General features: G+C 36.4%; 1 protein-coding gene across 1 annotated transcript in view; it reads right to left on the minus strand.

Annotated features, from left to right (window-relative positions):
• Window positions 1-7,408: 7,408 nt before the first annotated feature.
• Window positions 7,409-25,235, minus strand: part of MOGAT2 (monoacylglycerol O-acyltransferase 2) — a 233,226-nt gene continuing 215,399 nt past the window's right edge. Inside the window, exons 5-6 of the mRNA XM_053705083.1 lie at window positions 24,751-24,950; window positions 7,409-7,963 (exon numbers count right to left, since the gene is read on the minus strand). Of these exons, the coding sequence (XP_053561058.1) occupies window positions 7,809-7,963; window positions 24,751-24,950 (355 nt within the window). The 3' untranslated portion in view covers window positions 7,409-7,808. The remainder of the gene's footprint in view (window positions 7,964-24,750; window positions 24,951-25,235) is intronic.

A 25,235-nucleotide genomic window follows, 5' to 3' on the forward strand; every position in this document is an offset into this window, starting at 1 on the left:
GGCTGGCGCTAGAGTCCTCACCCCTCTGCTAAGTACAAGGGATTCCCTCTAGTAACAATCCCAAAAGAATGATAAGTTTCGGCAAAGTGGTAAATTTGTACAAGCGCTATTCACAAGGAATAGCTGGGACATTCCTCCAGGTGGTCTAAGCGTATAATATCGTAATAGGAAGCACGCACTATATATGCTAAAAATTTAGGCTATACACAGAGGTTATAAGCATATAGATTTATTGTCTGATATGCACTATAAAATACAATATTAATAATACATGTGTCGACACATTAACATAAATTTGTTTTTAAAAAACTGGATGTCCAATTTATCTGATTCTAAAACGTCTCAGGGATCTGTGTTTCTTTTTAAAATACTTTGTGATTCGATTTCACAGCGGTATATATCACACTGTATTTCTTTTTAAAGATACTCTGTGTTCCTTCAGTGATTCAATTTTTTAGGCGGTATGTATCAATCAGTTGTGTTCCGCGGCACTCTCTAGATATCGCAATGTCTTTGCATCTATGTGGCCTCTTTGGTCTTAGGCTTACCTTTATTCTTCGTCCAGACTATCGGCTCTCTGTTTTATGGTTGCTCCGTTAGGAGCTCCCTGTCAGTCTCTTTGTGTCGTCTGACCTCTGTGGGCAGGGTTATGTTACCGCGTAACTTGGTGTTTCGGCTGTAGTCTCCGTTCTAGTTATGCAGCCTCCCTGGGTCTTTTATTCTTGCTTTAGTCTTTTGTGTAGACTTCCCAGCTTTTTTCGTTTCTAGCAGCTGTATTTAATCCAAGCTATTCCACTCTACTTGTTTGAGAGTGAGGCTCCTGGGATCCTCTGTTTTTCTCCTTTCTGAAAGTGCTGACAGCTTACGTGTCTGTGCTGGTTGTGGACACTTCTTTCAGACTCCTCTTAACTGCACAGGTGTATTGCACAGTTTTGATGGGTAGTTGTGCCTTTATTCCACGTAGATATTGTAGGGATCCTCTGTTTATGAACAATCGCTTCACAATCACATCAACCGGTTTCGGCCCATTCAAGGGCTTTTTCAAGATGTGTTTGGAGTGAATCTGATCCTTTCTTTATAGGCCTTCCTCTCCTTCCATTGGCGGATTGTTAAAAGAGGGGAGGGGCTAATTCTTTATTGCTAGTGGGTGTTGCAATAGTCTTATGCATTTATTTTATTTATATAGTGCTTGCTTCTTAGTTGTACATAAAGGGGGTAACATCAAGTTCAGAATTTAAGCCGAGAGGGTGTAGTGTCTTCATTTTGTATATTAATTCTGCTTCTATTCTTAGAAGCTTGTTTTCAAAATCCCCCTCCTCCAATTTGGTTTTACCTTTATTGCCCCCCAAAAGGTGAAGTCTTTTAATCTATTGTTGTGAATCTCTGAGAAGTGTTTTTATAATTGTGTATCCTTATTACCCTTTTCTATTATGCACAGATGTTCTCGAATGCATTCTCTGAGGGTTCTGGTTGTTTCACCTAAGTACTGTTTTTTGCAGCTGCATTCAATTATGCACACCACCCCCTTGTCCGTGCATCTTATAGTGTCCTTTATTTCAAAAGTCTCCCCCGTTTGGCTTGATATAAATTTTTTTACTTTTTTGCTGAAATGACAGGATTTACAGCAGAAGCAAGGGAAGAAGCCTTTTACTTCTTTACCTTCCAAGTCTAATTGTCTACTGTTTGTATTTGCATTTTTAAACTTGCTTGGGGCCAGCAACATTTTCAGATTCTGGGATCTTTTATAAATAAATGCAGGATTCATAGTTATTCTATTCCTTATAATGGGGTCCTCTCTAACGAGGTGCCAGTGTTTTTTTTATAATTTGTTCCATTTTCTTATGTTGTCCATTAAAACTGGTAATAAAAGGGACTTTAATATTTTGGTCTTCTAGAACTTTCCCATCCTTCTCTTTGTTTTAATATGTGAGTAAGCTCTTTCTCTCTACGTTTTTACATCAACATATGCTTGATCTATGGTTTTTTCATCATAGCCCCTGTCATAGAATTTTTTTCTTAAGATACTGGCCTGTTCTTCATTTTTGAGCAGTTTTTTCGTACTCTTAGGAATTGGGACTTCGGAATATTCTCCTTCCACCTTGTTAAGTGGCAGGTTTTGGCATGAATATAGTTGTTTGCGCCAACTTTTTTAAAAAGGTTTTTGTCTCAAAGTTGGAGTTTATTATTTCTATTTCTAGATCTAGAAGTAGATTTTCTCATTATTATATTCGTATGTGAAAGTCAGACCTTGATCATTAGTGTTCATTGAGAAAAAAAAATCCTGTAAGGATGCCTCATTACCCTTCCAGATGATTAGTATATAATCTATATACCGTTTGTACAGTACCAGGTTTTCCACCAAGCCACACAAACTCAAGAAAGCTGTTTCCCAGCTTCCCATAAAGAGGTTCGCGTAGCTTGGTGCAAACCTGGTACCCATTGCAGTTCCTTTGATTTGAACATACATTCTACCGTCAAATAAGAAGGTATTGTTTTCCAAGATAAATTTTATGCTCTCTAGTAAGAAGTGTGCTTGTTCTGTGGCTAGTTCTTTATCTTCATTAAGATATTTGCTAATAGCCTTTACCCCTAGTGTATGTTCTATATTAGTGTACAGTGAGGTCACATCACAGGTTGCTAGGAGGAATTCTCCTTTTATTTTGGTTTTCTCTAGACATTGTAAAACTTCTGTGGAATCTCTCAGATAGGAGGGGAGTGTTTTAAAATATTTTGTAGATATCTATCTACGTATTGGGAGAGGTTTGAGGTCAGGGAATTTATCCCTGATATGATAGGTCTGCCAGGCGGGGTTTTTTGATTCTTGTGCATTTTAGGTAAAAAATAGAAAATGGGTATTCTGGGGAAAGTGGGATTCAGATATTCAAATTCTTTCTTGGTTAATATTCCCTCACTTCGTGCTTCTTCTAATTTCCTTTTCAGAATTATGTGATCAGCTGTTGTATTTTGTTGTAGTGTCCCCTAATAGTCTGTTCGCTTCTTTTAGGTAGTACTCTCTATCCATCACTACTATACCACCCCCTTTGTCTGCTGGTTTAATTATAATAACCTTGTTCTCTCTTAGTCGTTTTAATGAATTATTTTCGTGTTTTTTATTAAATTCATATGTTGTCTATCATTTGTATTAAATTTATCTAGGTCCTTGAGGACTAGTTTTTCAAAGAGTTCTAGATTCTTCCCCTTGTCTTGTGTGGGATAAAACCTGGATTTTGGTTTTAACTCTATGTGTTTATAGTTTTTTGTATCATTTTTGGCTATATTTATTGTGTTAGGTACTTTTCTATTTGTTTCTAGCGGGTGTTTCAAAAAATGTCTTTTCAGGGTCAGTTTTTGTATAAATTGGTGGACATTGATATGGGTCGCGAATTTATTCATTTTTGTGGTGGGTGCAAATGATAATCTTAGTACTAGTACCCTTTCTTCCTCCTTTGTGAGTTCCTGTTTACTTATATTGAATACTCCTTGGTTTACCAGACCTCCCTCCTCTCTCTCTGTCTTTTTGTTATTTCTCCCCCTTCCTCCTCTTTTTCCTCTAGTGGCCTTTTTTTGTGTTCATTAATGGTGCCAGGTATACCTCTTTTGTCAATAAATCTCTTGTGTTCCTTGACTTTGGGGTTACCCCTAAAAAATGATGTGTTATATCATTCCCCTCCTCTCTATCCTCTATGTATCTTGTGTTTATATTTTCCAGTGGTTGACACCTATTCCTCAGGGGTACTCTCCAATTTGTATCTCCCTTTAGCTATGATCTTTGTGTATCTTTATCCCTAGTTCTATTGTTGTAGTATGTGTTGTACTATGATCTCCGTTCAGGCCTGTAATCGAAGGTGTTATACTGTTGTCCTCTATTCCCTTGCTCATAGTTATAGTAATTATGGGGATAATTATCATAATCTTGATATCTATTATATTGTTTTCTTCTTTGTGTCCTATAGTCCCATTCTGAATTTCTGGAGTTAGATATCCATCTGTTCCTTACATAATTACTATTATGTTCCCTTGATTGTTGGTGGCTTTGTGCTTGATTAATTTCTATTTTTGTTCCTTGTTCCCTTTCTGCTTCTACTTTCAGCCCACCTTTTGGTTGATGGCTAGTTATGTATTCTTCCCCCTGTTCTGTGCTTGACTGATTTTCTGTTGTCCCTGCATAGTCATGTTCATCCCTTTTTAATTTTTTTCCATTTAATTTTTTGTATTTCTGATTTTGTGTTATTTAAGGTTGTGATAATTTCTCTTTGTCTTTCTCTAAATGTATCAGTGTCTTTCCTGTTCTCAAGAATATCTTTCATGTTTTTAATTTTCTGATCAATTTCTTCAAGGCTTAGAGCTCTTGCTTTTTTATAATATCAATTAGCCCAAATCAGGCTCTCTCTAAGACTGTAAACCACTCTTCTTTATGTGTTTCATTCAATTCGAATGAACATGTTTTATCTAACCTTAGCCCTCTTGGTATCATCTTTTGCGTAATATATTTTTCCAAATAGACACATCCTGTTTTCTGTTTTAGTTCCTTAACCATCAATTTTTCTAGCTCATACATTAAATCTTTGGTATCTCTCATATTTTCTGTATTACTCCCTTCTTCTATCATGATGGTATCTTTATTAATTTCATTAAGTATATCATCTCTTATAGCAAAAAGATCCATCTTAGGGTTTTATGTAAAACCTTGATAGATAATTGTTTGTATTTTTGTATTTAAAATTTATATGTTAAAAACCTGGAAGACCCTCTCGCTCAGTCTATAAAAAGAGGTACAACTAGTTTTACAGGTAAGATGCTAGGCTGGCACTAGAGTCCTCACTCCTCTGCTAAGTACAAGGGATTCCCTCTAGTAACAATCCCAAAAGAATGATAGGTTTCGGCAAAGTGGTGAATTTGTACAAGCGCTATTCACAAGGAATAGCTGGGGGATTCCTCCAGGTGCTCTAAGAGTATAATATCGTAATAAGAAGCACGCACTATATATGCTTAAAATTAAGACTATACACAGAGGTTATAAGTATATAGATTTATTGTCTGATATGCACTATAAAATACAATATTAATAATACATGTGTCGACACATTAACATAACATTTTTTTTTTAAAAACTGGACATCCAATTTATCTGTGTTTCTTTTTAAAATACTCACTCTCAAACAAGTAGAGTGGAATAGCTTGGATTAAATACAGCTGCTACAAACGAAAAAAGCTACACAAAAGACTAAAGCAAGAATAAAACTAATAACTAGAACGGAGACTACAGCCGATAGTCCGGACGAAAAATAAAAGTAAGCCTAAGACCTAAGTGACCACATAGATGCAAAGACATTGCGACATCTAGAGAGTGCCGCGGAACACAACTGTGTGATACATACCGCCTAAAAAAATTGAATCACTGAAGGAACACAGAGTATCTTTAAAAAGAAATACAGTGTGATATATACCGAAGGAACACAAAGTATCTTTAAAAAATAAATACAGTGTGATATATACCGCTGTGAAATCGAATCACACAGTATTTTAAAAAGAAACACAGATCCCTGAGACTTTTTAGAATCAGATAAATTGGACGTCCAGTTTTTAAAAAAAAATAAAAAAAATATGTTAATGTGTCGACAAATGTATTATTAATATTGTATTTTATAGTGCATATCAGACAATAAATCTATATACTTATAACCTCTGTGTATAGCCTTAATTTTAAGCATATATAGTGCGTGCTTCTTATTACGATATTATACTCTTAGACCACCTGGAGGAATCCCCCAGCTGTTCCTTGTGAATAGCGATTGTACAAATTCACCACTTTGCTTAAATCTAAAAAAGGGCATTTTAAAATGATTTACCTTTTTCTATTATTTAAAAAGTGGATGATCCGGTACTAAGAATAATACTTTTTAGTTTTTATGAGTGGTTACCAAATATGCATTTCCTATTTATTTTGTACTTATAGGCATGAATTGCTATGTGTTATTTTGCACATCCAGTGCACTTAAATGATGATTTACACTGTACATATTTAATACGATTTATTCCTGTGTAATTTACATACATTTTTTTTTATAAAATACGATTTTTGGTGAACAATTTTGTTATGATTTTTCATACACCTTAATAATACAATTTTATATATATATATATATATATATATATATATATATATATATATATATATATATATATGTGTGTATGTTTATATGTGTGTATACATGTATGTATGTATGTATGTATGTATGATGTATGTATGTATTAATGTGTATATATATATATATATATATATATATATTTATATGTGTGTGTGTATGTTTATATGTGTGTATACATTTATGTATGTATGTATGTATGTATGTATTAATGTGTATATATGTATATATATTTATATGTGTGTGTATGTTTATTTGTGTGTATACATGTATGTATGTATTAATGTGTATATATGTATATATATTTATATGTGTGTGTATGTTTATATGTGTGTATACATGTATGTATTAATGTGTATATATGTATATATATTTATATGTGTGTGTATGTTTATATGTGTGTATACATGTATATATGTATGTATTAATGTGTATATATGTATTTACAGACATATATATACACATAAAAACACAACACTACATATACATATCTACACATATATAAGTGAATTGGAGCCCTTTGCAGTTAAAGGGACATGAAACCAAAACATTTTCTTTCATGATTTAGATATTATTGGATAATTGGATACTTGTATAGCGCACAACCTCGAAGTTAATCGACTCGCTGCACTGATTACAGGTGTTATTAGATAGAGAATACAATTTTAAAGAACTTTCTACTTTACTTCTATTATCTAATTTGTTTCATTCTCTTGGTATCATTTGTTGACAGAGCAGCAATGCACTACTGGTTTCTAACTGAACACATGGGCGAGCCAATGACAATCTGTATATATATGCAGCCACCAATCAGCAGGGAGAACCTAGGTTCTTTGCTGCTCCTGTGCTTGCCTTGATAAATCTTTCAGCAAAGGATAACAAGGGAAGGAAGCAAATTAAATTATAGAAGTAAATTGCAAAGTTGTTTAAAATTTCATCATCTATCCGAATCATGAAAGAACATTTTTGGGTTTCATGTTCCTTTAAGTAAATAAAACCATGTAAAAGCATATGTATGCAATATGCATAGTTAATAAAATGTTTAACTGTGTATATACTGTAAATATTTCACATTCCAATGTTCTGCACATAGCATAATATGGTCTATGTATTTATAAATAGATATTCCTATATATACCTGTCTATATATCTATACCTATAAATAATCAAATATATATAAATATATATTGTACCAAATTACCATCAGCTATATGTAGAAATAAATATTTGTAAATAAATAGAAATCATTCAGTTATGTGAAGAACATTGGAATGTGAAATATTAATATTTTATGTCAGGTTAACACACTTGAAAATATGCAATGGGTGTTTGGTTTTTTCCCCACTTTTTTGCTCCATTGACTTCTTCGGGGGAATAAGTTAACTCGATATTCTAACTTCGCCTTTTGCGCGTATCAACTTGTAATAGGAGTGCTAGATTCTAGACCTGATTTTAAAACATATCAAGATCGCTATAATTGTAATGTCCTTTCAGAGTTAATATTCATTACTGTAATTCACCAATTGAAATGCAGCCTTTTTCTTATTGCCATTAAAGAGCTAACAATTCTGATTTGATTATAAATCATGATTGCATATGGGACTGCAAATACAAAAACATTAGTAATATAAACAACGGTACAATTTATTCACACATTTCCTTTTATATAAACGTTAGGTGTCTGTCAGCTGGGACATTGTATTTGGTTTTATGCTCCTCAAACAGTTTGCAGAGCTCTTCAATATAGACGCCGTGCATTCTGTCAACTTCCTCCTCTGAGGGGTTGTGATTCTTTTTCAGTTTGATTGGCTTCCCAACTGCAAGAAATTAATCAAAATTAGTATAAAGGCAAATTGTCATGTCCCAACATAAATATTAAAGGGATGTTAAACTGTCGGTTTCAGTGTTGTAATAAAAAGCACTAAGTCTTATACTTAACATAAATCATTGCAATAGGTATTATTCATATATTTATGTTTAAATAATTTTTATTATATTTGAAAATACAAAATATCATGAAACAGTAAAAACAGTAACAATAACAACCTTCCCTCCCCTCATCACTGCCAGAAGGTGATCTGGAGAACAAGTTTGCATTAATGTCCAACAATTGACCTTGTGGTCTCAAGAAGAGAGTTCCAGTACTGATATATTTTTAAATATAGATGTTCCGATATTTGATATAGCATCTGTTGGCAATAAGACTAGGTCCATTAGTCTTAACACGTTAGTTCTCTCCTTATTATTCTCTGTTGAGTGTTAATCTCAGTACTATTGTGTCTTCTGAGCGGTTATTCCTCAAATATTCTAACTTTATTCAATTGAACATATCCTATTCAATAATCAATGTTTAACCATTTCTAGTTTCCAAGATTACAATAACAGGAGGAGGAAAGGGTAAATAAACCAGAATATAATAAAACAGCAGAAAGAGAAGGAAGATTGAAGATATAAGGGGAGGGACGGGGAAAGATAATAATTAAGTCGATCAATAATCTATATGGGGGGGGTATAGGGGGAGTGACGACCTCTTTTGCTTTTTGATTGTCGTAACATTAGTAGATTATGACGTATTATTAATTGTTATCCAGATCCAGACCTCTCATCTCTTACCATGAGTATAAGACCTATTTACTTATCCAGTAATACCACACTTTTTGCACTATTTCTTTGTTATCTAATATTCCTGAGGCTAAATCATAGATAGTATATGTATGTTGGATTTTATTGAATATCTCTGCCCATGTGGGGGCACCAATTTTCCAGTATCTGGCTATGCACATCCTTGTGACCGTGCACAAAATTCTAATAAATGTATTGATAAATTTATTGTACCTGCTGAAATGTTCATGTAAAAGGGCGTGTTGAATCGTGAGCACTATAGTTTCATCTAGAATCTGGCTAAGAAAGGTAGATAGTTGTCTCCATATCCCTACCACCTCTCTACAGTCCCACGACATGTGCCTATATGTACCTATTTCTCCACAGCCTCTATAGCACATTCTACTTCCTTGTGGGTGTATATGCGCTGTTCTCATGGGTCTCAAATACCATCTATAAATTGTTTTGGTTATATTTTCTTTCAGGTCTACACTCAGGAGACCTTTATCCGCATTTTGGAATAAGGCTTCCCATTCCTTTGTTTCCTTAACTTTATTCATATATTTAAATGTATTTTACCTTTTATTTCTTTTTCCCCCTACATTTATGCAGTGTACATTACTTCCTGTCACAGCCTTACAAGGAGGAGTGGCCTCTGCAGGAAGGTTTATCTTAGCCTGAAGTCATAAAACTTCTAGCCTGGTTACTATTAAGGGCTAGATTTATCAATGGCTAGGCGAACTCTGTATGTGCTTCGCCTGTAACTGCACACTAGCTAGACGTAACTTTGCGCAGGCGAACTCGGGTGTAATAATGATAAATTTCGCCTGTCGGAAAAAGCATTTACTCCCTATTTACTCCGTATTTATCACAGTACATCCCTAGAAATATTTACGCCGCCATGTTTTGATTATTAAAAAAGCGTTTTTTAGGTAACTATTTAGCTTATATTTATATTACATAATGTTTCTGTGCTGTCTTTGCCATATGTTGATAATTTAAAGGATCATAAAACCCAAATCTTTTCTTTAATGATTTAGAAAGAGCATGTCATTTTAAACAACTTTCTAAATTACACAAATTACAAATTCCCACCTACGCATCAAAACAAAATCCAATTGCACGCTTACTGCAGTCCACTCTTTCAAATACTTGGGTATGTTCTTAGACCCTAATCTATCTTTTGGCCCCCACATAGAAAAACTTGCATCAAAACTTTATCCAAAATTAGGTGCCCTGTACAGAAATAAATCTTGCCTCAGCCCTACAGTAAAGGAAAAGATTGTACAGCAAATGCTGATGCCTATCATGGATTACGGGGACGTAGTATATGCACCTGCACCGCAAACTCACCTAAATAAACTTAATACATTGTATAACTCATTCTGCCGCTTTGTGCTACAATGTAACTACAGGACCCACCATTGTGACATGCTAAAAGAACTAAACTGGCTGTCGCTGGAATCCAGGCACACCCTCCATCTTTCCTGCCTTGTGTTTAAGAGCCTTTCTGGGAAGCTCCCACCCTACCTGAGCAGAATGCTCTGTCCAGCTATTCCCACCTCCTATAACCTCCGATCCAGTACCAGCACATTATTTAGCTTGCCTCAATACAAAAAGAAAGCAGCTCAATCCTCCTTTTCCTACAGAGCACCACAGTTATGGAATGACCTCCCGCACACTTTCAAACCTTCCCCAAGCCTAATATCCTTTAAGAGATCCCTCTCTACATATCTCAAAACAGAATGCACCTGTCATGGTTGATTATATATTTCCTACCTGTTCTATGTAAAAATTTTGCATATATTGTGTATTATTATTGTTTTTTAATTTTATTGTACCCTACTGTATCAATGCAATGTTTTGTGGACCCAGGACATACTTGAAATCGAGAGAAATCTCAATGTATCCTTCCTGGTAAAATATTTTATAAATAAATAAATAATATTATCAAATTTGGTTCATTCTCTTGATATCCTATGCTGAAAAGCATATCTAGATAGGCTCAGTAGCTGCTGATTGGTGGCTGCAGTAAGATGCCTTGTGCGATTGGCTCACCCATGTACATTGCTATTTCTTCAACAAAGGATACCTAAAGAATGAAGCAAATTAGATAATAGAAGTAAATTGGAATATTGCTTAAAATTGTATTCTCTACCTGAATCATGAAAGAAAATGTTTGGGTTTAGTGTCCCTTTAAGATCGGAAACATAAATATATCAATATATCGATATATATATAGTGATGTCACGAATTGTTCGCCGGCGAATAGTTCCCGGTGAACATAACATGTTTGCGTTCGCTGAGTTATGCGATGTTCGATCCGCCCCCTATTCGTTCTCATTGAGTAATACTTTGACCCTGTACCTCACAGTCAGCAGACACATTCCAGCCAATCAGCAGCAGACCCTCCCTCCCAGACCCACCTACCTCCTGGACAGCATCCATTTTAGATTCATTCAGAAGCTGCATTGTTAATGAGAGGAGGGACAGTGTAGCTGCTGCTGATTTAGTAGAGAAATCTATAGCTAATCTAGTGTATTCAGTGTCCACTACAGTCCTGAAGGACTCATCTGATCTCTGCTGTAAGGACAGCACCCCAAAAAGCCCTTTTTAGGGCTGCTTTTTTTTTCTGTGTAATCTAATTGCAGTTGCCTGCCTGCCAGCGTGTGTGTCAGGCTAACAGCGTATACTGTGCCCACTTGCCCAGTGCCACCACTCATATCTGGTGTAACAGTAGTGTAGATTTAAAAAAAACAACACTTTTTTGACTGTGTTAAATAATAGCAGTCAGTTTCCTTCACACGTGTGCGTTTTAGTGCCTGCCTGCCAGGGCACAGTGTCACCCCAGTGCAACTCATATCTGGTGTAACAGTAGTGTAGATTTAAAAACAACAACACTTTTTTGACTGTGTTAAATAATAGCAGTCAGTTTCCTTCACACATGTGCATTTCAGTGCCTGCCAGGGCACGGTGTCACCCCAGTGCAACTCATATCTGGTGTAACAGTAGTGTACATACCTGATGTTTTAAACACGTTATTCCAAACAATTTAGGAATGTTAGGTGATTTATGCCCTTTATGGATTAAAACCAGACTCTGCATCAACTATGTAATTTTCCATGGGAGTTTTGCCATGGATCCCCCTCCGACATGCCACAGTCCAGGTGTTAGTACCCTTGAAACAATTTTTCCATCACTATTGTGGCCAGAAAGAGTCCCTGTGGGTTTTAAAATTCGCCTGCCTATTGAAGTCTATGGCGGTTCGCCCGGTTCGCCCGTTCGCAAACAGTTGTGGAAGTTCACGTCCGCCGTTCGCGAACGCAAAATTTTAGGTTCGCGACATCACTATATATATATATATATATATATATATATATATAAAACTGTTGGTACCCATATGCACCTGTGGAAGCGCACATTTCTGGCAATAACAGTCTCTTCTTGGTGCTGAGCCTTTGAAAAATTAGTTAAAAGGAGAAAGTATTGCATCACAAGATGTAAAAGCATGTATTATAATAGTGTTCGCCTCAGTCTGTATGGCAAAATATACAACACTCAATTGAAGCCGAAATTTCAGTTCCCTATCGGCGCAAAGCAATGATAAATAAGAAACTGGGCGTATTTGTAGGTCGGGCTGTTAAATTTAGCCTATTTCTAATGTATATTGTTGCACTTGGGAGCGCGCCCGTGCGCCTAGGCGAATGCAAGTGGAGTGCGAAGAAGTTTCTTTCAGATTTGCGCAATTATAGGCGTAGAGTGCTTTGATGAATATGACGATCAGTTCATATGCACTATTTTGGACGGAATTAAAGGAGAATGGCTTTGATAAATCTACCCCTAAGTGAATAGACTAGATAACAGGGAGTCAAACTTGCTAGATTATCCCGAATGTAACCTAAGTTTCAAAGATGTCAGCTCCCATATCACACTGTGGCTACAATGAGAATTTCTAGGTGCTCATTATGCACGAAAGCAAGTAAGTTGTTTGTTGTTTTTTACACAATCTGTTTCTAGGTTTACTTTGATTTAACATATGTTTTTACCAAAAGAGCACTGTTTAATATCAATTTAAAGACAAATTTAAGCAAGCAGTGCAGTATGCGTCCAATTAAAATGATACTCTCCCTTTTTTAAAATCAGATCTGGATTGTGATAGTGATATTTTTGATGGAGTTATTCCACAAGTGACTTGGGACTTTACAGGTCTAACTATAAAATACTCCAGATACTGTCTGTGTACTGAATTTGTGTCAAAGTTAAGAAATAAAGGGACCGCATAGTAAACACAATAGGATTTGCGGTGACCATGAGATATAGCTCTAAGACAGTAAGTCTGCAGCATTGGGATTGCACTGAAAAAGAAGTGTTGACATTTTATAAGATAATGTAAAAAGTAATTGATCCGTGCCAGAGTTGAAATAGGAATAAACCATAGACTGTATGGTATAGGGATTTGCGGTGATCGTGATACGTATCACAAACATTTAATTCTGCAGTCTCGAGACTACATTGCTATGAGTAAAACTTACTGGAATGAGACTGTAATAACGTCTATGAGGTATGTCAGTGATACAGGCTATTACCATTCCCATTCACATCAATACTTGTAAGTTGCCTCCCAGTCATGAAACTGATGGACCTATGATTGAAAATGAATAATCACCCCCCGTGCTCTGGCTGTTGTACCTTTGGGTTTTTTAATGTGACCAATAAAGAAGATTTGTTTTAATTGTCCTGGAGGGTGCCGTTATTTTTCTGCTTGAACTGTATATAATTATATACATATATATTTAAAAATGCTAACCATCGCTGGGCTACTTACCCTCTTCGCTGCGCGTGGTTCTGATGCTCACATTCGCATTACGATTTACTTGTAATACCAGCACACACTATTGTGTGCTAGTTTTACAAAGTGGAGCGTTAATATTGCTTGCTCTCAAGCGATATTTTGCACTCCACTTGTAATCTGGCCCTTAATGTTTTAACTTATTTACTCTTGTTTAAGGAAGGAGTGCAATGAGCCCCATATTCTTCCATCTTTTTTGTTTTTTCAACAGAGGAACATCTATTTTTAATTCAATAAATAAGCAGTGAAATATACAGTATATTGAAAAACTCTCCAGAGCAAAGAACAAGTTTGAGCACCTTAATCTCTTTAATACGTTCTTAGCAAAATGAAGTATTTTAAAATAAAAACATATTTCTCACTGAATCTATAAAGTTTTGGGTTATACTGAGACCCACTCACTTTATTTTAATATGAATGTGGGTTATATCATTTATCTAATTGACCTAACAGTGCACTCACTGTCACTCAGAGTAATCATTACTGCAATTAGCTGATACTATTAATAAAGATCAACAATCCGGCCAGCAGCTAGTATCTGAAATAGTACTCTAAGGTACACAATGTTCTAAGAAACCTTTATCTGTTTCACTAATGTTAGTCACAAGAAGAATCATTTAACCATCTATTTGACAAGACACCATTAAACAAAGCCTAATATTGCCAGGACTGTTCATTAAGGTCCTTCTGACTGTTCATTATAGAATGTCTAATGTATCTAACACACTGTTCCTATCACGCATTATCTTCACCTTCTGTAACTAATTGTAGGTTTCCAGACAACAGTAAACAGAGTCTTCCTAAAGGAACAAATCAAAATTCAACTTTTATGATTAAGGTAGAGCAAACTTCCCAATTAGTTCTATTATCATTTTTGCTTTGTTCTCTTAATATCCTTTGTTTATGAAGGATCATTGCACTACTGGGAGCTAGCTGAACACATCAGTAAACTAATAACAAGAGGCATTTATGTGCAGCCACCAACCAGCAGCTTGTTCCCAGCACCTGAACCTACCTAGGTATGCTTTTCAACAAAGGTAGGATCAGGAGTGTGCATGTGGTTATAGCATTTGATGGCAGTTGTGTGCAAAAATATGTGAAGGATCATTGTTGCAAACAGTTGCCACAAATTTTTATTCTTTATTCTGAAAATAATGGAAAGTTTTATAAAATTGCAGGCTATGAATCATGAAAGTTTAGTCTTAACTTTAGTGTTCTTTTGACTGACATTAAGGTGGAGCAGAGTTACTGGCACCTACATATCAACAGCTCCTATTTATTTGTGGCTACCATCACCATTTAGAAGTGTGTGAAGAGACCAGTTCTAACAATAAGCCCTCCCATCTGGAATCTGATTTGTAGAAGTGAAAGCAAAATACTAGAAACGCACTACTGCTCCTAAACTGAACATGGCTATAAAGCTAATCAGGGCAGGATATTTACATACCCAACAATCACCTGCTGTGTTCAGCTCAGCATCTGCAGTAGGAGTTAAATACACATATTTTTATAAGCAATAGTTTGAAATGTTCCAATGATTTAGACTAGTTTCTCATTGCAGCTTTTGTGTCCCTTTTAAGGGACATGAGATTTATTTTTTTCTTTCATGATTCAGACTGAGCATGTGATTTTAAATAACTTTTGGATAGATTACGAGTTTTGCGTTATGAGCGGTTCGGTACTAACTTGCAAGTTATTTCCACCGCTCATATCCCTATAGCGCTGCCAGGGACATCTTTAATATTGACTGGACCCTGGGCAAACATTTTCTTGCCCCCCCCCCCATGCAATTTCGCTCTCCATCCCAATATACCAAAAAAAAAAAAAAAACAATTTATTTTATAAATTTTTTTTTTAAATGATTAGCCCAGCAGTGGATCATCCACTGTTGGGCTAATCATTTTCAAAAAAATAGGAAAAAAATTGCAATATGTGAAATTGGACCTAAGCAGTGCTAATAAGTAAATAAATATATAAATTCTTCCACTGTGGATTCATTTAAAATATTTACTAATTAATTAATTAACTAATTAAATGTTGGTTTTTAATTTATTTAAGTACATAAATATTTAATGCAATGCACGGCATTGCATAGTAAAAGTCAGTCTCGGACCTAATGTCTACAGGGCCCCGTTGCAAAAATTTATTTTGCGCCACCCTAAAAGCATCTCACCAGTTTTGGGATACTCACTACATATTTATTGTTTAGAGAGCCACTGTACAGCAAAATTAGCACTTTCATGAATACCAAGGGAATGCCTAACATAACAAACTCCCCTAACCCATATACACACACACTCTCCAGAGCATACACATACACATGTACACACAAACACATACTCTCCAGAGCATACACATACACATGTACACACAAACACACACTCTCCAGAGCATACACATGTATGCACAAACACACACTCTCCAGAGCATACACATACACATGTACACACAAACACACACTCTCCAGAGCATACACATACACATGTACACACACTCTCCAGAGCATACACATACACATGTACACACAAACACACACTCTCCAGAGCATACACATACACATGTACACACAAACACATACTCTCCAGAGCATACACATACACATGTACACACAAACACACACTCTCCAGAGCATACACATACACATGTACACACAAACACACACTCTCCAGAGCATACACATACACATGTACACACAAACACATACTCTCCAGAGCATACACATACACATGTACACACAAACACACACTCTCCAGAGCATACACATACACATGTACACACAAACACACACTCTCCAGAGCATACACATACACATGTACACACACTCTCCAGAGCATACACATACACATGTACACACACTCTCCAGAGCATACACATATACATGTACACACAAACACACACTCTCCAGAGCATACACATACACATGTACACACAAACACACACTCTCCAGAGCATACACATACACATGTACACGCAAACACACACTCTCCAGAGTATACACATACACAAGTACACGCAAACACACACTCTCCAGAGCATACACATACACATGTACACACAAACACTCTCCAGAGCATACACATATACATGTACACACAAACACTCTCCAGAGCATACACATATACATGTACACACAAACACACACTCTCCAGAGCATACACATATACATTTACACACAAACACACACTCTCCAGAGCATACACATATACATGTACACACAAACACACACTCTCCAGAGCATACACATACACATGTACACACAAACACACACTCTCCAGAGCATACACATACACATGTACACACAAACACACACTCTCCAGAGCATACACATATACATTTACACACAAACACACACTCTCCAGAGCATACACATATACATGTACACACAAACACACACTCTCCAGAGCATACACATACACATGTACACACAAACACACACTCTCCAGAGCATACACATACACATGTACACACAAACACACACTCTCCAGAGCATACACATACACATATACACACAAACACACACTCTCCAGAGCATACACATATACATGTACACACAAGCACACACTCTCCAGAGCATACACATATACATGTACACACAAACACACACTCTCCAGAGCATACACATACACATGTACACACAAACACACACTCTCCAGAGCATACACATGTACACACAAACACACACTCTCCAGAGCATACACATGTACACACAAACACACACTCTCCAGAGCATACACATACACATATACACACAAACACACACTCTCCAGAGCATACACATATACATGTACACACAAGCACACACTCTCCAGAGCATACACATATACATGTACACACAAACACACACTCTCCAGAGCATACACATACACATGTACACACAAACACACACTCTCCAGAGCATACACATGTACACACAAACACACACTCTCCAGAGCATACACATGTACACACAAACACACACTCTCCAGAGCATACACATGTATACACACACTTTCCAGAGCATACATATGTACACACAAACACACACTACAGAGCACACACAAATGTATGCACACACTCTATATAATCCAATATTAAAAATACAATGTATGTGTGCCTCAAGACTGAAGAGAGCAGTGTCTGCAGCAGCACAGATGTTCAAATCCTCACGTGCCTGCCGCTCAAGCTTTCTGCTGCATGCGCCTATAGTCAGCCCTACCCAGAACAATCCCCACCACCAGAGCAGTTACCTGGTAACAGTGGTATCCCCAGCAGGACCTTTTCTTATGCAGTGGGATTGGCTGGATGCCGAGTTAGGGATTAGCATTCAGTGCTGCACAGTGCACACCTAAAATAGCACATGGCACTAGCTTGGCATGTTACATGATACTGGCACGGTCTGGCACAGTTTCTCACAAATAAATATAAGCAGAGAACTTTTGACTGTGAAAGTATTAGGACTGACATCAGCAGTCTGGCATGAACCAAAAAAACATTTTTTTTTTAAATTGTTTTTTAGGACACTTGGGCCCCACAACAAAGACTGGACCCTGGGCAGCTGCCCCTTTTGCCCTGTGTTAAAGACGGCCCTGAGCGCTGCTATTACAGGTTTTCATAAACCAAGGCGTTAGCAGGCAATACGTGAGCGTTGAGCAAATTTGAGTTCCATACCGCACTCCAATACCAGCGCTGCTTTGAGCTGGTTTTACGTGCTCGTTCACGATTTCCCCATAGACATCAATCGGGAGAGTCGGCTGAAAAAACCCTTAAACTTGCAAGAAAAGGAGCGTAAAGCTCCGTAACGCAGCCCCATTGATTCCTATGGGGAAAGAAAATTTATGTTTACACCTAACATCCTAACATAAACCCCGAGTCTAAACACCCCTAATCTTCCGCCCCGACATTGCCGACACCAACATTATATTAATTAACCCCTAATCTTCCGCCCCCAATGTCGCCGCCACATACCTACACTTATTGACCCCTAATCTGCCACCCCCAATGTCGCCGCCACATACCTACACTTATTAACCTCGAATCTGCCGCCCCCAATGTCGCCGCCATCTACCTACACTTATTAACACCTAATCTGCTGCCCCCAATGTTGCTGCCAACCACCTATACTTATTAAACCCTAATCTGCCACCCCCGACATCGCCGCAACCTACATTACACTTATTAACCCCTTATCTGCCATCCCCAATGTCGTCGCTACTTACCTACACTTATTAACCCCTAATCTGCCGCCCCCAACGTCGCCACCACTATACTAAAGTTATTAACCCCTAACCCTAAGTCTAACCCTAAATTTAACCCAAACGTAACCCTAAAACCCACTAACTTGAACATAATTAAAATAAATCTAAATAAAAATTACTATCATTAACTAAATTATTCCTATTTAAAACTAAATACTTACCTGTAAAATAAACCCTAAGCTAGCTACAATATAACTAATAGTTACATTGTAGTTATCTTAGGCTTTATTTTTATTTTACAGGTATGTTTGTATTTATTTTAACTAGGTAGACTAGTTAGTAAATAGTTATTAACTATTTACTAGCTACCTATTTAAAATAAATATAAATTTACCTGTAAAATAAAACCTAACCTGTCTTACACTAACACCTAACCTTACACTACAATTAAATAAATTACATTAATTAAATACAATTAACTAAATTACAAAAAAACAAACACTAAATTACACAAAATAAAAAAGGAATTATCAAATATTTAAACTAATTACACCTAATCTTATAGCTCTATCAAAATAAAAAAGCCCCCAAAATAAACCTCCCCTAGCCTAAACTAAACTGCCAATAGCCCTTAAAAGGGCCTTTTGTGGGACAAAAAATAAAACCCACCCAATAAACCCTTAAAAAAACCTAACACTAACTCCCGAAGATCCACTTACAGTTTTTGAAGACCCGACATCCATCCTCAACGAAGTGGCAGAAGTCCTCAGCGAAGCCGGCAAAAGTCTTCATCCAAGCGGGCCGAAGTCTTCATCCAAGCTTGCAGAAGTTATCCAGACGGCATCTTCTATCTTCGTCCATCCGGCACGAAGCGGCTCCATCTTTAAGACATCCGGCGCGGAGCATCATCTTCTTCCGACGGCTAACGAAGAATGAAGGTTCCATTAAGGGATGTCATCCAAGATGGCGTCCCTTGAATTCCAGCCAATTGAAATCAGCCAATCGGAATTAAAGGTGAAAAAATCCTATTGGCTGTTGCAATCAGCCAATAGGATTGAGCTTCAATCATATTGGCTGATCCAATCAGCCAATAAGATTGAGCTTGCATTCTATTGGCTGTTCCAATCAGCTAATAGAATTTTAGTGTTTGCGATGTGGGAGTACAGCGGTTTAGGGGTTAATATGTTTATTTTAGTGGCGGCGATGTCCGGAGCAGCAGATTAGGGGTTAATTATTTTATTATTTGCAATGCAGGAGGGCCTCGGTTTAGGAGTTTATAGGTAGTTTATGGGTGTTAGTGTACTTTTTAGCACTTTAGTTATGACTTTTATGCTACAGATTTGTAGCGTAAAACTCATAACTACTGACTTTAGAATCTTGACGGTATAGGCTGTACCGCTCACTTTTTGGCCTCCCAGGCAAAACTCGTTATACCTGCACTATGGAAGTCCCATTTAAAAAGGACTTTTTGAAAGCTGCGGTAGTTATGTTGCGTTACGGCCAAAAAAGTGTGCGGTACAGATATACCTACAAGACTCAGCGGTAGTGAAAAAGAGCCTTAATGCTGCTTTTTCACTCATACCGCAAAAATCGTAATCTAGCCATTTCTAATTTACTTCTATTATCAAATGCTATTCATTCACTTAGAATCTTTGTTGAAGAGTAGGGACTTAAAGAGACATGAAACCCAAATTTTTTCTTTCACGAATTAGGTAGAACATACAATTTTAAACAACTTTCCCGTTTACTTCTATTATCAAATTTGCTTCATTATCTTGGTATCATTTGTTAAAGGAGCAGCAATGCACTACTGGTTTCTAACTTTCAAACTGAATTGAACACATGGGTGAGCCAATGACAATAGGTATATATATATGCAGCCACCAATCAGCAACTAGAAGCTAGGTTCTTTGCTTCTCCTGAGCTTACCTAGATAAACATTTCAGAAAAGGATAACAAGAGAAGGAAGCAACTTAAATATCAGAAGTAAATTGGAAAGTTGTTTAAAATTGTATGGCTTTTTTAAATCAGGAATGTCTACTTATGACTTTACTGTTTCTTTAAAGGGACACTCAAGTTAAAATAAACGAATATGATTAAGAAAGAACATGCCGGTTTAAGACACTTTCCAATTAACTTCCATTACCAAATTTTGCGCAGTCTTTTTTATATTCACACTTGCTGGGGAACAAGCTCATACTGGGCATGTGCACTCACAGGCTATACGTACTGTATACTAGTCTGTGATTGGCAGATGTCTGTCACGTGATACAGGGGAGGGCGGAAAATGGAATAATAAATACATTTTTTAGAAAAAAATCTACTGCTAATTTGAAATTCAGAGTAGGTGTTAAATACTTTTATTATGCACTTGTTAATTAATCTGCATTGAGTAGTTCTTTAAGTTCAGGAGTGTGTGCATATTTGGAGCACTATAGGACAGCAGCTTTGCAAGAATATTATCCATTTGCCAGAGCACTAGAGGGCAGCACTAGTTCCTGTCATATAGTGCACCAGAAACCTACACAGAATATCATGGTAACAAAGTAAATTTAATAGAAGTAAATTTAATAGAAGTAAATTAAAACCTTTTAAAAATCGTATGCTTTGTCACAAAATAATATTTTTGGGTTTTATATCCTTGAAACTTGTGTGCTTGAGGGATTCTCATTGTTATATGTTGGGTTAAGTAATAATGAAGGTTAATGAAGTGGGGTAGGGGGTCTTTTAGTAGATTTTGATACATTTATTGGACCAACAAAATCAATTTTTTTATATCATAAGTTTTCAAGACCTCACAGGTCTCCTTTTCAGAAGAGTGTTGAAAGCTTGGGATATAAAAATACCTTGATTTTGTTGTATTGTTAAAGGGACAGTCTAGTCCAAAACAAACTTTCATGATTCAGATAGGGCATGTAATATTAAACAATTTTCCAATTTACTTTTATCACCAATTTTGCTTTGTTCTCTTGATATTCTTAGTTGAAAGCTTAACCTAGGAGGTTCATATGCTAATTTCTTAAACCTTGAAGGCCGCCTCTTAAGAATGCATTTTAACAGGTTTTTCACCACTAGAGGGTGTTAGTTCATGTTTTTCATATAGATAACACTGTGCTCATGCACATGAAGTTACCTGGGAGCTATCACTGATTGGCTAAACTGCAAGTCTGTCAAAAGAACTGAAATAAAGGGGCAGTTTGCAGAGGCTTAGATAAAAGATAATCACAGAGGTAAAAAATATATAAATATAACTGTGTTGGTTATGCAAAACTGGGGAATGGGTAAAAAAGGGATTATCTATCTTTTAAAACAATAACAATTCTAGTGTAGACTGTCCCTTTAAAGTGCATCAAAAATCGTAACAAAATTGTGCACAAAAAATCGTATTTTATCAAAACCGTAAAATTTGCAGGTAAATTACACCGAAATAAATTGTATTAACTATGCACAGCGTAAATTGTAATTTAAGTTCACTGGATGTGCTAAAAAAGCAAGAAATGTGTACTTAAAAGTACAAAATACAAAGCGAACTTGTTTTTTTGTAAAATCGGCTGAAAATGGGGGTTCCATGGCTGTATATGAAATTGCATCTCTAATCCCAGAGTAATTTTGTAAAGATTTGCACACTACAGAGCTTACAAACTAAAATAGGGTGAGGAAGAGAATGAGTTTCCTTTCAATTTGTAATACACTTAATATTTCCAACGTGCTCAAAAAGCTGACGCCGCTTCCACGCAAAAGATCACGCTCCGCTCGTAATCTAGCCCAAAATCTATGTTTCTTTTTCAATATTTAAACAATTATTATAATTTAATCGAATCATTACTCTAAACACATCATTTGATCAAGCATTTAGTTACTGTTCAATTTACCTTAGTTAGTTAGATATGATCAGGTTTTAAATAATAATTTGCTTGTGGTAAATCTGAAGTTTAATTTTGTTTTTTCCATTGAGACGAAAAAGTCATCTTACAGAACGGACTATGCTCAGTCTCATTCTCGATGGGCATTTCAGCAATGGTGCCAACTCCCATGTGAGCTCATCCAGAACGCCTGTAAAATAAATTACAAGAACCAGTAGCCACATTATCAGCTCCTAAAATATCACCAATAGCTTAACCTAGAATGCATCACCCAATCACATCACTACAATTCATTAGTGCAACATATTTTTTTCTCCCCAGTTGATCTCTATTGGTTCAACACACAAAATAAAAATACAAAAGTCAGATTACCCAACAAAGGGCTAGACTACACGTGAGGCGCTATCTTAACATTCGCTGGTAAATTTGTCCCTTTACCAGCGAATGTTAAATAACCAGCCATTACAAGTAGCTGGTTAATGCTACCACAAACTCAGTTTTACACTTTGCGTTAGAAATCATTAACCAGAGGCCAGATCTCTGGTTAATGAAAAAAGTCGCCCAAAATTGCCGCCAAAATGAAGTCTGTATAGTAACATAAAATTAAAATATGAGAATATTTTTTTTTTTTTTTAAAAATGCACTGCACTTTATTTTGTGTGTTGAACCAATAGAGATCAACTGGGGAGAAAAAAATATGTTGTAATAATGAATTGTAGTGATGTGATTGAGTGATGCATTCTAGGTTAAACTATTGGTGATATTTTAGGAGCTGATAATGTGGCTACTGGTTCTTGTAATTTATAAGGGGTTAAAGTGAGGGGATGTGGCGTGTTAGAAAAAATGTCAATGGGGGACTGTGTTTTCTGTATATATATATATGTATATGCTTATATACATATATATGTATGTGTTTATATGTGTATATACACATATAAACACATAAATACATATGTATATAAGCGTATACATATATATAGATTTATTTCTGCCCAACACTGCGCGATTTGCCCCCTGAGCTCCGCTAGGTGGTTTGCCATGTCTGTTGGCATGAAAACGAGGCTCCCATTGAAGCCTATGGAAGCACGCAGGAATTACTAAGAGGAGGGCAAATGTCGCACCCGCATAAGCTCAATATTGCACTTCACTGGTAGCCCAAAATAAGAAAAACACACACAGGAGAATTATCTGATAGAAAAAAAAGATATCATAAAACAATATTAAAGTACCAAAAAAGGGAACAGATGCTATTTAAAATGAACAAAATATTAAGCTTTAATAGCAATTTAAGCAACATAAATAAAGACCTAAAAATGTATAAATCCCACCCAATATGTTCACTGTACATCCAAAAATAGTCAAATCCCACCCCAAATGTGAAAATTGGGCAGGCTTAAACTGAAAATGATTAATAGTGAACAAATGAAGTAGCAGGATCTGTTGCTGATGGACATAAAGAGGTGAAGAAAGAAAAATATTCAGCCTTCAGTTAAAATATATTTTACAGACTTTTTAACTAAGGGCTGTTTATCTCAGTGTTGGGTCTTTATGATAGAGGAGTCGGATTGTAGTGGGAGGGTTACCTAATGGTTTCAGTGTTGGGTCTTTATGATAGAGGAGTCGGATTGTAGTGGGAGGGTTACCTAATGGTTTCGGTGTTGGGTCTTTATGATAGAGGAGTTGGATTGTAGTGGGAGGGTAACTGATAGGAGTCTTAAGTGGAATATGTGATGTTGGGAGTTTAGTGTAGCAGGGGGTGACCAATGTATGGATCTGTAAAGGAGTTTTATTACAGTTAATAAAAGATGATTGTGCTGTAGGGTAATGTGGGGGCTATTGTTGTGGAAGAAAAGTGACTATAGGGTAATTGTGGAAGGGTACCAGTTTGTGTATAAGGCTAATTGAGGAGGAAAAGGGTCACTCACAGGGTTATTATAGGAGGGCATTGGGTTGCATATTGGGTTAATGGCAGAGGAAGACAGGTTAGATACAGTAAATCACATAAGGTTAAGGTTAAGGTTCAGTGGTGCAGGGTGAGACATGGTGTTTATTGCAGGGAGAGGGCTTGCATGTTGTTACTCAACATATCGTTCCACTTAACTACCCCACAAGCTTACCTATAGTATTGATGGGCTTCCTGTAGGGTAACAGACCAAAGCTGTACTGAAAAACACCACGTGCGTGAAACAGAGGAAGGGCAACGCCCATGATCTTCTGCAGCCGCTCCTGAATAGCCCTTAACCATGTGCCCTTTGGATTTTCAACCTGGTCAAAAAGCTCATTTTCCCCAAATGAAAAACAAGGAACTAATGAGGCCCTGTGGACATTAAAAGAAAACAACAGTAAGAGTAAGCACATTGATTATATACATTTTATTCATATAAATTCATGCTCTGTGAGTCTTAAAGTTGCAAAAATTCCAATTGCTGCAAACATTGTGAGAAGAAAGATTAAGGGACTTGACTAGCACTCTTTCCTAATAAGATAATGGTGAATGTTTAAGTTAAAATGATATAACTTTAATGATATGCGTTAAAAATAAGGACAAATCCTCTATACACAACCCACCAACCGTAGATAGCTAAACTGTGTAAACCCCTGT

This window comes from Bombina bombina, chromosome 3 (genome assembly GCF_027579735.1).
Source record: "Bombina bombina isolate aBomBom1 chromosome 3, aBomBom1.pri, whole genome shotgun sequence".
In the NCBI taxonomy this organism is placed as follows: Eukaryota; Metazoa; Chordata; class Amphibia; order Anura; family Bombinatoridae; genus Bombina; species Bombina bombina.